This window comes from Narcine bancroftii, chromosome 4 (assembly GCF_036971445.1).
Source record: "Narcine bancroftii isolate sNarBan1 chromosome 4, sNarBan1.hap1, whole genome shotgun sequence".
NCBI lineage: Eukaryota > Metazoa > Chordata > Chondrichthyes > Torpediniformes > Narcinidae > Narcine > Narcine bancroftii.
In genome coordinates, this window is record NC_091472.1 from 48260922 (window position 1) to 48275173 (window position 14252).

Below are 14252 nucleotides of genomic sequence, written 5' to 3' on the forward strand. Positions count from 1 at the left end.
ATTGTGTTTTTCCTTCAACCACTGTGTCTGCAGACTTTCGTGTTTTACTTTCATCCTTAAATGAGTCTCTGATTGAGTTTGTTGCTGAGGAGCTGATAGTGGACAGGAGGCAGCTTTTCCTAAACCGAGAGGTACAAATCTTGTGGCACCTGTATCTGTTTCCGGATGGTACCACTGAGAAGAGAACATGTGCTGGGTGGTCTGGTCTTTAAAAAATATCTACCTTATGACCTAGAAATGACTGAACATTGGTGATGTTAACCACTTTGGGAGACCTTTGCCTATTAAGCATATATACATGAATGAAAGTTACAGTTGCTTGGGTACTCTTGGTTGAGCCCAAGACAAAAGAAGATAAAATTAATTTCTACAAGAACTAGAATGCTTGCAGTGAAACACTTTGAAAACATGGGATACATCTCTAATTATGAATTTAGTTATAAAAAATAATATATTTTAGTGCAACACCATTAGAGAGCCAGTGACTGGGAGTTCGAATCCGGTGGTGTCTGTAAGTAGTTTGTACATTCTCCCTCTGTGTGGGTTTCCTCTGGGCACTCTGGTTTCCTCCCACCCTTCAGAACATATGAAGGGGGGGGGGGGGCATTGTAGGTTAATTTAATTGCCGCATGGATCAGTGGATTGGAAGGGCCTGTAACTGCTGTATGTCTACATTTAAATTTAAAAATTGTGAAATGCATATTTCAATCATACAATGAATATCAATGAGTGTTCATGTATTTTAAGAGTGATTCCATTAAAAGATATTTATATCACATACCACCACATAAATTATTACCAGATCAACATCAAGTTCAACTTAATTAAGTTCACAGTGGCATGAATAACAGAGCAGTTAGCGCAACATTGTTCGAGCGCCAGTGACCAGGACAGGGGTTTGAATCTTGCACTGTCTTTAAGGAGTTTGTACTCCCCGTGTCTGTGTGGGTTTCCTCTCACCCTCCAAAACAAACAACTGGGGTGTAGGTCAATTGGGTGGGCTCGTGGGCTGAAGGGACCTGTTCCTGTGCTGTATGTCTCATTATTTTTTAAAAGATTAACTGGCCTGAGCACTGGTTTTGAGCTACTTGCCAAGGTACAACTAATTATATATATTTTTTGATAATACATTTGGCTTGGGCTATTTTTAAACTCCAACATTCTTTGCTCTGAAACTGGAATTCCAAAATTCATCATTATTACTCTTGAGATTGACTGCCAGAGTGAAAAAAAACATACTGTCTTAGCCTTAAACACAATACATTGTGATTCAATCTCGGTATGTGAAACTTTCAGAAAATATACTAGAATGGTCTTCATCAAAGAACAGCACAGTGCAAGTCCTTCAGCCCACAATGTTGCACTAACCTATATAAACCTACTCCATGATCAATCTATTCCTTCTCTCCCTCACTGCCCATTACCCTTCATTTTTCATCCATCCATGTGCCTATCAAAGTGTCTTTTAAATGCTCTTATTGACCAGCTTCCATCACCATACCTTGCAAAGCATTCCAGATACTCACCACACTGTGTACAAAACCTACCTCTAACATCTCCCCCAAACTTTCTTCCACTCACCTTAAACAGATGTCCTCTGTTATTGACCATTGCTGCCCTAGGAAAAAAAAAGGTGCTGGCTATCCATGCCTCTCAATCTTATACACCTCTATTAAGTCCATCAATCCAAAGAGAAAGCCCTGGGAAAAAAAAACACACAAATCCTGGAGAAACTTAGCAGGTCAAATGGTGCTTTGATGAAGGGCTCAAGCCTGAAATGTTGGTGATGTATCTTGTTACATAAAGGCACTGTTTGACCTGCTGAGTTTCTCCAGCATTTGTGTGTTTTTTTCACTTCACCATGTTGTCAAAAGAATCTTGTGTTTTATTAGAAAGCCCTAGTTTGCTCAATGTTTCTTCATAAGACTGGTTCTCCAATCAAGGCAAAAATCCTAGTTAATCTCCCTGCAGCCTCTCCAAAGCTTCTACATCACCTATTGAGGTGACCAGAACTAAACATAATACTTCAAATGTGGTCCGAATTAAGTTCTTATAGAGCTGCAACTTTATCTCACAGGTCTTGAATTTAATCCCCTGACTTATGAAGGCTAACACACCATACCCCTTCTTAATCACCCGATGAACTTACTTAGCACCCTTGAGGGATCTATGCACAGAGCCCAAGAACTCTCTTTTCCTCCTCACTGTTAGGAATTCTGACACCAACTATGTATTGAGTCTTCGTTCAATCTTACAAAGTACATCACTTCATACTTTACTGCATTGATCTCCACCTACTACTTCTCCACCCAACTCAGCATCCTATGTCCCATTATAACCCATGACACCTCCCACCTTCATGTCATTTGCAAAATTACTAACTTACCCCTTCACTTTCTCAACTGAGTCACGTATAAAAATCATGAAGAGTAATCCCTGTAGAATCCCACTCGTCACCAACTATCATCCACTGCCTCTGTGGATAAACAAATTCTCAATCAATGCAGCCAAGGTTCCATAGATTCCATACCTCGTGACTTTCAGGATGAGCCTGCAATGAAGAACCTTGTCAAATATCTTTCTAAAATCCATAACCATCACATCCATCTTCATCAATTTTTTGGTCACCTCCTTGAAAAACTCAGTTAAGCTCATGAGGCATGACCTGCCCTCACAAAGCCATGCTGACTAACCCTAATATGACTTTGCTTTCCAAATGCTCATAAATCCTATCCTCAAGTATCCTCTCACTAACAAGATTTGTTGGTCTATAATTCCCAGAAATATCCTTATTACCTTTGTTGAAAACAGAAACTATATTGTCCATCCTTCTTTCTTCTGGTACTACACTCATGGCAGGGAGGAACCAAAGATCATCGACAAATGCCCCAGCAACCACTTTCCTGTGATAACCTGGATCCATCTCATCTGGCGCCAGGGACTTTTTGATCCTAATGTTCTTCTCTGCCTCTTTCTTAACCTCAATATGCTCCAGAATATTAGCCTGTTCTATGCTTCATTGTTCATCAGGGAGGGGGTCCTTGATGAATGTGAGGAGAGCAAAGTATTCATTAAGGGCCTCCCCAACTTTCTTCAGGCACCTATCCAGAATGTTTAGTGTAGCGGTTAGCGCAATACTATTACTGTGCTAGTTACAAGAGTTTGAACCTGGCGAGGTCTATAGGGAGTTTGTACATTCTCCCCAAGGGTTTCCTCTGCGTGCTCCAAATTGCTCCATCCTATGAAATGTACTGAGGTTGTACGTTAATTGGTGTATTTTAGTGTATTTGGTGTATTTTAATGGCCAGAAGGGCCTGTTATTGTGCTTTTTGTCTAAATTTTTTTAAAAACATGCAAGTCATCTCTAAACATACTCCATATTCCTCCTGTGCATTTCCTTGTGTCAAAGTAGTCCTTTCCAATTAAATATTTGCCAATATTGTTTGCTTCTAATCTCGTCCATAGCTACGCTAAGATCAGGGAGTTGTGATCAATATCTCAGAAATACTCATCCACTGAGAGGTCAGTCACCTTACCAGGTTCATTAGCTCATACTAGGCCCAGTATGGCATCGCTGTTAGTTTGCCTGGGCATATTCTATGTCAAAAGGATCCATCTTGGACACACCTTACAAATTCTGCTCCATCTAATCCTTTTGCACCAAGGGGGATATCAAAAAATATTTGGGAAGTTGCAGTCACCCACTAAGCACAACCCTGTTATTTTTGTACCTTTCCAAAATCTGCTCCTCAGTGGCCCATAGGCTATTGGTAGGCCCTGTTTCTGTGGATGATCCCATTATGACATCCCTCTTTTCTGCAGCTGTAATATTATCCCTGATTTGAAGTTCCACCACCTCTCTTTTATCTCCCTCCATCAAGCAGCCAATCCTGTCCTTGTGACAGCTAAGTCTTTGTCATGGCCGCAACATCATAATTCCATGCACTAATCCATGCTCTCAAGTAATCATTCTTATTCTTAATACTATCACACTAAACTAATTTCAACCGATCCAAATGACTGCATCTATGCCCTATTATTTACTGCCTAAATATCCTCAGTGTTACTGCACATTGCATTTTCCTTTCTACCAACTGTTCCATCAACTGACCCAACAATCCAATTCCCATTCCCCTGCCAACCTAGTTTAAACCATTGGTTCCAGAGTATACTATGATTTCTGGCTGTTCACCCTCCATCTCAAGAACGGTGTGAAGTCGCTAATTATATTCACAATAAATAAACTTTCCCATATTTTTTCCACATCTGCAATCTAAATAATTTGCATCATTGTTTTAAGTTGGTAGTCAAACACACAAATTAATCTCTGCTATTTATGACTTCACAACATGGATCTAGCTCCAAACTGTAAATTATGAGGAGAAAAAAAACCACACAACATCCTTCTCAATGTTTGCCACATTTTGTCTCAGTATTTTTAAAATAGATACCAGTTCCCATCATCCTTTATAAAGTTATGTAGATATCATAGTATTATCAGTTTGAAAATAAAACATCAAAAGGAAAATGAATTCCTGCCTTGTTTCAGATTAGACTAAAAGCCTGATTCCTGTCCCATGGAGTTTCCACTCGATGTTATATAATATGACCAAGTATAGATGAACTTTTAACATTATTTTAAAATCAATTTTTCTGAATACCGAAAAAGCAGGCATTCACAAATCAGAATGTCAGAGCCAATTAACACAGCAGATCACTTGGAGTATCAATGCAAGAGCAGTATATCCTGAGAATATTCAGCTATTTTCCTTGCTTCAAATCAAATTAGTCATTAAACCATCATTATTGTTTTGTTATTAAATAGGTATTTCTCTGGGTGTTTATTCCGTAATACTAAATGCAATGCACTTCTATTTTGAATCTTTATTGAGCGTGATCTATCTGCCGTTTACATCAGATTATGAACAGGAGTGGAACTGTTGCCCTCTTATGCCATTTAATTCGATTATGATCTGTGATTACTGCTACAATTATACACCATCAATGGGGCATCGTCTGAATATATAACTCGAACCTTACTGTCCCAATGGTCTTCTCTCACTCGATTTCTGAATGTCCGTCAAGAGGAGGCATTTATATCTTCTGCATTTTCAACTTGTGAGATTGCATCCAGACAAACACAGCTTGAAATGTTTTTTTTATTTAAAAAAAAGAACTGCATCAGTTCTGCATTCTTTTCCTAATGTCCCAATGTGGTGGGGTTATTTTTTTTTTAAAGTAGAATCGCTCAGATATTTGTAATTTTCAATCATAATCTGTTTTTGTCAGTTTTGTCTAACCTATTTCTGAAGAAACCAGGAGTGTGAGCAATACAAGAGCAGATGAAGCAACACAAACAATCATTTCATACCATTACAATAAGCTCCACATCATTCAAAGTTCTAAATTCCATCCACCTGTAGTTTTACAGAATAATCATGCACAGAAATTCAATATTAAAAGCAAATCAAACTGAAAAGATTAAATCTCCCATCAAATCTATTGCCCTAGAAGGGCTGATGAATGGGTGACTGAAGGCTGTGGCACAAGTAATCTCAGCATTACTCCACATTTCACATGATCAAGGGGGCCTGAGTATTCCAAAGTAAATGTTGAAGATTTAAGAAGTATCAAGCTCCAGGAGGTCAATAAGTATTACAGTTAAGTTGGAGCAGTAAACTACCATTGCCGTATATTCAAACTTTTCCTTTTGATAGGGGAGTCATTGCAAAAGATACAGCGTGCATGAGTTTTTTTTAAAATTTGCAGCTATGTTACTAACAAGTTAGACAAAATTGTGAAGGGATAAACAAAAACTGAAACTGAAGATAATGAGCATGTCAGAGAGAAACAGAGTTAACCTTTAAAGTTGATTACCTTTCATAAAAATTGATTTTTTTTAAAAATGGAACATGATAAAGCAAACAGCAAACCTTTCACTGAGTGAATTAAGGTTCTAAGCAACCTTTAAGAGAAATACATATATATCAAGTAGTCTCTGAATTCAGAAATTCTAAGCACTCCAAGGTCCAAATGTACATCAATGAGGACATGCTATAAATGGGACCCAACAGTATCTGACAGATGTTTTCGTTGTAAAAAAGAAATGGAACAACAATTCATGCAATCTGGACGTGTGAGAAAGTGAAAAAATTTTGGGAAGATCTAAACCAGATATTAAATAAAATTACAGAAAGCAATATACCAAAAAAAAACCCAGAGATCTTCCTCCTACGTAACATAAAAAACAAAGAATTTGGACTTGATTTGGATGGTGCACAAAAAAGATTTGTTAGGATAGCCCTAGCCCTAGCAAAAAAATGTATTATGTCAGCCTGGAAATTAGAAGATAATTTGAGAATACAACAATGGTATATAGAAATGAATAAATGTATTCCATTAGAAAAAATAACATATAATTTAAGAAATAATATTACAATATTAGAACAAATATGGGAGCCATACATGAAACACAATAGAGAAAACCTACCGGGGACATCTACCACCTAAAATGACAGAAGGAGAAGGAAATGAAAAGAATTGACTCAGTGGAATTTTTTGTTTATTTTTATTGAGTGACAACATTGTTTGACTGGTTTAATGTATCTTAGATTCTGTACTTTAAATGAATGGGAGGGGAGGTAGGGAGGGTGGGATGGGAAGAGGGGGGGGGAGAAAACGACACTGTATATATTTGAAAAGGAAAATGTATGTATCTTGATCAATGTGGTTTATAGTGTGAAAAATAAAAATTTTTTAAAAAAAGTCTATGCAGCTTCTCAGAAATAAAAAGCATCAATCATTTGCCAGCACAGCAAGATTCTTCGTAGTATTATTCAACATCAATTATGGTTCCAAAAAAAACCCTTTGATTATTCAAAAGCGTTCTTCACGAACATTATGCCTATTAACAAATTTATACCATATTAACCCACATCTTTATGAAAATGAATTGATAGTAATTTCAATTAAAAATCTGCCAACAAACTAGCCAATTATATTCCCTAAAAATCATAAAAGAAGCATGAAGAAATTTTGTCTCCTTTTGGCAAATTCAAATAATTTTAATCATTTGACACAAGAGTTTTGAAACTAGAGACAAAGCTAAACATCAAATGAAATTTATAGATAGCAATGTAATTCATATTAGTAAATATTAACTGAAATTATAGGCAGCACATCGTTGAAATTTTGTGTAATATTTTCCGATGCAGAATCACCTGTATTAGACTGGGAGTAATAGAACAGATGTTGCATTAAAAAAAACAAATGTCGGAGTTTGTCACATGACCCTTCTTTAGCCACTACAATATTAAATCTCAAGATGATCTTTGAGCCATCTATCGCTCGATTTCCTTAATATGAAAATTCTGGGGTAGATAGGTTGAAGTCAGGTTGAGGACTTCAAGGATTCTCACTCTGTAATGCCACTTGGCATTAATTCGGGCTTAGGTTTTTTAAGACCAATCACAATTGCTGCAACACTAATATTTCAGACATTTGACAATGAAATTATGAAAATGAGGGTTTTACTTACTGAGCAGATAAACTGAACAATTATTACATGAGTGATCAACAATTCTTTTTATTAAAACAACAGCAATAATAATAATGCAGAAACAAAGACGTGCTGGAGGTCAGACAACATCCATGGGTAGCAATGGTCAGTCAACATTTCAGGTCTGGACATTTTACCAAGATGGAAGAAAAGAGGAGTTGATATGACATACATCAGGGGGGAAAGAACTTGGAGAAGGGGTCAAGTGATAGGGAGTAGGGCAGAAGTAAGGGAAGGGGTGGGAAGAGAGACAAGTAGAGATAGAGTCCATAAGGGTGGTGGGGGGGGGGGGAAGAAAAGTTAAGAGAGAGAAAAAGAAAAAAAGTCATGTGTAGGTAAAGACATTATAAAAACACCCAAATGCTGGAGGAACTCAGCTGATCTTTTTAGCATCTATAGGAGACAAAGGTATATTGTTTCGGGTCAAGGAAAAAATGTCTTGGTCCCCTCTAGATGCTGAAAAGACCAGCTGAGTTCCTCCAGCATTCCGGTGTTTTTACTACAATCACAGCATATACAACCTATCGTGTTTCAATCAGGTAAAGACATAGAAACGTTGGAACCACTTGTGGGTGGAGGTTATCTAAAGTTAGAAAAATCAATGTTCAAAATCCATTAGGTTTAAGGATATCCAGGAGGTTTATACCATTGCTCCTCAAGTTTATATTTAGCCTCAGCCTGACAATTTGAAAAAAATTTTTTTTTCACACTATAGATCACATTATTCAAGATATACACATTTCTCCTTTCAAATATATACAGTGTCGTTTTCTCCCCCCCTCCCTCCTCCCCTCCCCCCCCACCTCCCCCTCCATCCATTCAAAACTCTGAGTCCAAGATACATCAAACCCATCAAACAATGTTGTCACTCAACATTAACGAACAAAAACTTCCACTGAGTCAATTCTTTCCATTCTCTTTTCCTTTTGTCATTTTAGGTGATAGATGTCCTGGTAGGTTTTATCTATTATATTCCATGTACGGCTCCCATATTTGTTCAAATAATGTTATATTATTTCTTAAACTATATGTTATTTTTTCTAATGCAATACATTTATTCATTTCTATATACCATTGCTGTATTTTCAAATTATCTTCTAATTTCCAGTTTGACATAATACATTTTTTTGCTACAGCTAGGTCTGTCTTAACAAATCTTTTTTGTACACCCTCCAAATCAAGTCCAAATTCTTTATTTTTTATGTTACTTAGGAGGAAGATCTCTGGGTTTTTTGGTATATTGCTTTCTGTAATTTTATTTAATATCTGGTTGAGATCTTCCCAAAATTTTTTCACCATTTCACAAGTCCAGATTGCATGAATTGTTGTTCCTATTTCTTTTTTTACAACGAAAACATCTGTCAGATACTGTTGGATCCCATTTATTTAACTTTTGAGGAGTGATATATAACCTATGTATCCAATTATATTGTATCATACGTAATCTCGTATTTATTGTATTTCTCATAGTTCCTAAACATAACCTCTCCCATGTTTCCTTTTTTATCTTTATGTTTAGATCTTGTTCCCACTTTTGTTTAGTTTTATCATTTATTTCCTCATTCTCCTTTTCTTGTAATTTGATATACATGTTTGTTATAAATTTTTTAATTATCATTGTGTCTGTAAGCCTCACCCTGACAATTGATGACCATTTCTATCCATGGATGCTGACTGACCCACTGACTTATCCCACTGATTTTTTTTTGGATCAATGTTCCAGAAAATGCAGTTTTTTGTATTTTTATATAATTATAAAATAGCGCCTTTGGAAGACTACACAAAAGAGTCTGGAAAAACAACCAACTGAAAAACCTCACAAAGATTAGCGTATACAGAGCTGTTGTCATACCCACACTCCTGTTTGGCTCCGAATCATGGGTCCTCTACCGGCATCACCTACGGCTCCTAGAACGCTTCCACCAGTGTTGTCTCCGCTCCATCCTCAACATTCATTGGAGCAACTTCATCCCTAACATCGAAGTACTCGAGAAGGCAGAGGCCGACAGCATCGAATCCACGCTGCTGAAGATCCAACTGCGCTGGGTAGGTCACGTCTCCAGAATGGAGGACCATTGCCTTCCCAAGATCGTGTTATATGGCGAGCTCTCCACTGGTCACTGTGACAGAGGTGCACCAAAGAAGAGGTACAAGGACTGCCTAAAGAAATTTCTTGGTACCTGCCCCATTGACCACCGCCAGTGGGCTGATATCGCCTCAAACCGTGCATCTTGGCGCCTCACAGTTCGGCGGGCAGCAACCTCCTTTGAAGAAGACCGCAGAGCCCACCTCACTGACAAAAGACAAAGGAGGAAAAACCCAACACCCAACCCCAACCAACCAATTTTCCCTTCCAACCGCTGCAACCGTGTCTGCCTGTCCCGCATCGGACTTGTCAGCCACAAACGAGCTTGCAGCTGACGTGGACATTACCCCTCCATAAATCTTCATCTGCGAAGCCAAGCCAAAGAAAGAAGAAAGAAGAAAAAAGAAAGAAGATATATAACATCCATATAACGGATTATGGCATAGATAATTGCATGGATATAATTTTTAAAAATAGGAGAATGGGATCAAACAAATTCTTTACGAAGACTTAATGATTGAAATAGCATAATTTATGCTGTTAAGCTTCTTTGCATATTTTTATGCTGACCTGACAATCTCTACGATCAAATAGCATCCTCAAAAATTCTCATCTTAACACCAGTGTCAAAATTCAACGCTGTTACCATTAATTTAGAAGATTCAAAATTTTTTACAAACATACAGAGATGCAGAGGCAGGCAGAGAATGAAAATGATAGATGGATTGGAAACAGGGGATCAACAACCACAATTTGGAAGGTCAGAAACCATGATGGATGGAGAGACATGATCACCCACACCGAACGGCAAGACACCTGAACGAACAAGCAAACATAGATGCAAACATGGAACTTCAATTGACTGCATTCAGCAGTGTATTTAATTTGTTAAATCCTACACCAAAAGCTGTTTACCACAAAAAAGCGATCTTCAGTGACCTTCCCATCTCCCACTCCTTCACCCTGTCTATCTTGCCCAAAACAATTACTCAGCACCAGGTTCCAGCTCCACTAAAATGTACTTCCTAGCAGAACCACATTTTATGAAAATGCTGGAATGATTCATCAACAGATATTTATGGAAGCATGAAACTTTACTGATATTGATTATTGTCACCTTTTCAATGATCCACAAGTACTTTACGACACGTTTACATTTATGAACTTCAAAAACTATTCATGATAGTTGATTATGTATGAAAATTATATGAAACAATGATGTTTGGGCTACCAGAATCCTGTAAAAAGTGTCCAGAGATTTTGAATTTCTGCTTATAAAATGCTATTCATTATTGCACTATTGCATATCAGGAGTACATTCAACAGCTAATCTGACAAATTCATCAACTTTGTAATCAAAACGTGTCAATAAAAATTGAAGTAACAATTTAAAGATATATCCATTATATAGATATATGAGGGTGAGAAAGGTGAGTGGAATCTAAAAAAATACTTAATTCATTTCCAAAACTGGTTATCCATAAAGCAGTTCATTTCATTGTAATCAGAATCTTCCTCCTGTAACTTTGACATTAGCCAAAGAGTTGAGCATTCACTTAACATTGTGTATGGCATCTGGACTGAGTTGGAAATAATTTGACATCCAGCAGTTTGAGATTGCTAAAAATAGAGTTCAACTTAAACCATCAGCTTGTTTGCTGAGTATCCAGTAACTAGTGCATGAGCTGCAGATTATAGCTCTGAACATTCATCTTTGAAATGCTAAATTTGTTATTTAAAAATTTGTGGAAAATGCATTTTTGTAATAATTTGCACAGAAAAATCAGCTGTGTAATATATAAACCACATATTAAACACATTTTATTTCAAAAATCAAATTTATTAGGCATTTCTTTTCAACTTTCAAGGGAAAATGATCGGTTTCAAGATTTTTTTGTTGTCTTGAAATAAAATTGAGAGACCTGGTCAAAATATATTGCCTTGCCCATCTTTCCATTGACAAGCACAATACACAATTCATAAGTTGATCTCAGCAAGATCTCGAACACTGCATGGCCTGAGTTGAAGAAGTGGACCAATAGAGAGCACTTCCATATTTCACCTCACACTGTAATGAATGCAGCATTAACATATTTCAGTTCTTTTTTTTAATTTTTCACACTATGAACCATACTGACCAAAATACACACAAACATTTCCCTCTTGAATATACACAGTGTCATTTTCTCCCTTTTTCCCCCTCTCCCTTCCCTTCCTCCTTCCCCTCCCTACCCACTAAACATTCAACATATACAATAAACCCATTAAACAATGTCATCACCCAATGAAAATAAACAAGAAAATTGTGTCATCTGCGTTTTCACACTGGGTCAGTTCGTTTAATCTTCTTCTCATTCTGTCATTTTAGGGGGTGGAGGTCCGCGGTAGGCCCTCTCTGTTGTGTTCCATGTACGGTTTCCAAATTTGTTCGAATAATGTGACTTTATTTTTTAAATTATATGTTATTTTTTCCAATGGAATACATTTATTCATTTCCATGTGCCATTTCTGTACTCTCAGGCTCTCTTCTGATTTCCAAGTTGACATTATACATTTTTTTGCTACAGCTCAGGCTATCATAATAAATCTTTTTTGTGCTTCATCCAGTTTAAGGCCTAATTCTTTACTTATATTACTTAGAAGAAAGATCTCTGGATTTTTTGGTATGTTGCTTTATGTGATTTTATTTAATACCCTTTCCTTTAGAGAATGGGAGAGAAAAGGGATCAAAAGAATAGAAAATTGTTTTTTGGGAAATAATTTATTATCTTTTGAACAAATGAAGTACAAATATGGAATAACTCACGGTACAATGTTTGCATACCACCAACTGAAAGCTTATTTAAAGGATAAATTGGGAAACAGACTGAGGTTACCAGAAGGAAGCAGCTTTGAATATGTGATTACACACACAATGATAATTAAAAGATTTATAACAAACATGTACATCAAGCTGCATGAGAAAGAGAACGATGAAATAAGCTGTAAACCCAAACAAAAGTGGGATCAAGATCTAAACATAAAGATAAAAAATGAAAAATGGGAAAAGCTATGCTCCGGAACTATGAGAAATACAATAAACACGAGGTTACACATGATACAATATAATTGGTTACACACGCCCCAAAAGTTAAATAAGTGGGACCCAACAGTATCAGATAGATGTTTTTGCTGTAAGAAGGAAATGGGAACAACAGTACATACAATTTGGGCATGTGAGAAAGTGGAAAAGTTTTGGGAAGACACATTTCAGTTCTTAACTGCTCAGTTTAATCAAAAGACATTTTAGGGCCTTGAATGATCTATTTCTCTTCTCCCTGAGCATGATAACTCCACTGCCATTATCTGTAAATTGTCCATGCTACAACTCCTTCCTTGTAGTTGCAATGGGTCTGTTGATACCAGTATTGTCATGGGAAATTTCCTAAATGAATCTGATGCAGGCAAGTTTATTATCATCTGACTACATGTATATCAAGACAAAACAGCACTTCTCCAGACCACAGTACACACATAGACTTCTCTAGACCACTGTGCACACATACACACACATCATGCATAATAATTCTCTAGACCACAGTGTACACACAGACTTCTCTAGACCACAGTGCACACAAAATACACACATCATACACAATGCATAATAATTACATGGATACAAAAAAAGATATAAAATAAATATGCACAAATATTTTGGAATCATTTACTTGTTTCATTTATATCAAACCCAAGGATACAGGATACCATTCATCAATCTCACAGCCTGCAGGAAGATGTTATTTCCTAGTTAGTTAGGCAGTCCTGATTTTGATGCTCCTATACCTCCTTCATGCACAAACTACTAGCTTTAAAAGTCATACAGTCTTTAAATATTACAATACAAGAATATTTTCCTGTTTTATCTTTCATGTTAATGCACAATTCACAATTGGGCTCTTAAAAACCAACATATGTCTTTGTGGGTTAATATGTGGGTTCCAACATTATATTGTGAAATAGATTACGATCTGGCATTAAGATGGGGACTATAATTCATTCTTTGCCTGGTGTTTTACATCCTTGTGCCAGAGCTGCAAATAGCATCTCCAGCTTAAGTCATCCTGGCCTTCTTACTAGAAATGCTTTGTGGAGAAAAGCAGCTTGATGAAATTAATGAAAGCAAACAAATTATTTTCCTCCTTCTATAACTTTTTCTTGACATAACATCATCTGCATGTATTCACGACAAATATAGTTAAAAACAAAACATAATGCAAAATGAGAAGGAAAATAAAAAGAGAAAAGGGCAGGATCTCATTAAATATGTTGAACAGAACAAATAAATTTGACCCAGACACTTAGCTTCTTATAACTGTGATCATGCTTCTCAATAGTTATTTATAAATTGCCTTACTGACATAATCTGGAACAATGTTTTGTTGATTACAAAGGTGTACATTCTGAATATTTGTTGACTTCAAGAAGTGAACTTCTGCAGCTTCTCTCCCTATTTTCAACTTGAAGAGATGGGCGTACACATTCATCAAATGAGAGTGGTCAAAGATGCAAGAGATGTGTTATATAGGCAAAGAATTCCTACTGGGCCCAGAGCCGATCCTGTTGGGAAAC

General features: G+C 36.7%; 1 protein-coding gene across 17 annotated transcripts in view; it reads right to left on the reverse strand.

The window, feature by feature from the left end:
• Positions 1-14252, reverse strand: part of LOC138760542 (serine/threonine-protein kinase MARK1-like) — a 302067-nt gene that overhangs the window by 140002 nt on the left and 147813 nt on the right. For 2 of the 17 annotated variants that reach the window (XM_069931250.1, XM_069931251.1), the window contains one exon: positions 11884-14240. The exons of the other annotated variants lie outside the window; for them this stretch is intronic. In XM_069931250.1, the coding sequence (XP_069787351.1) occupies positions 14220-14240 (21 nt within the window). In that variant the 3' untranslated portion in view covers positions 11884-14219. Of the gene's footprint in view, positions 1-11883; positions 14241-14252 lie in introns of those variants that run through there. 17 annotated transcript variants of the gene reach the window in all.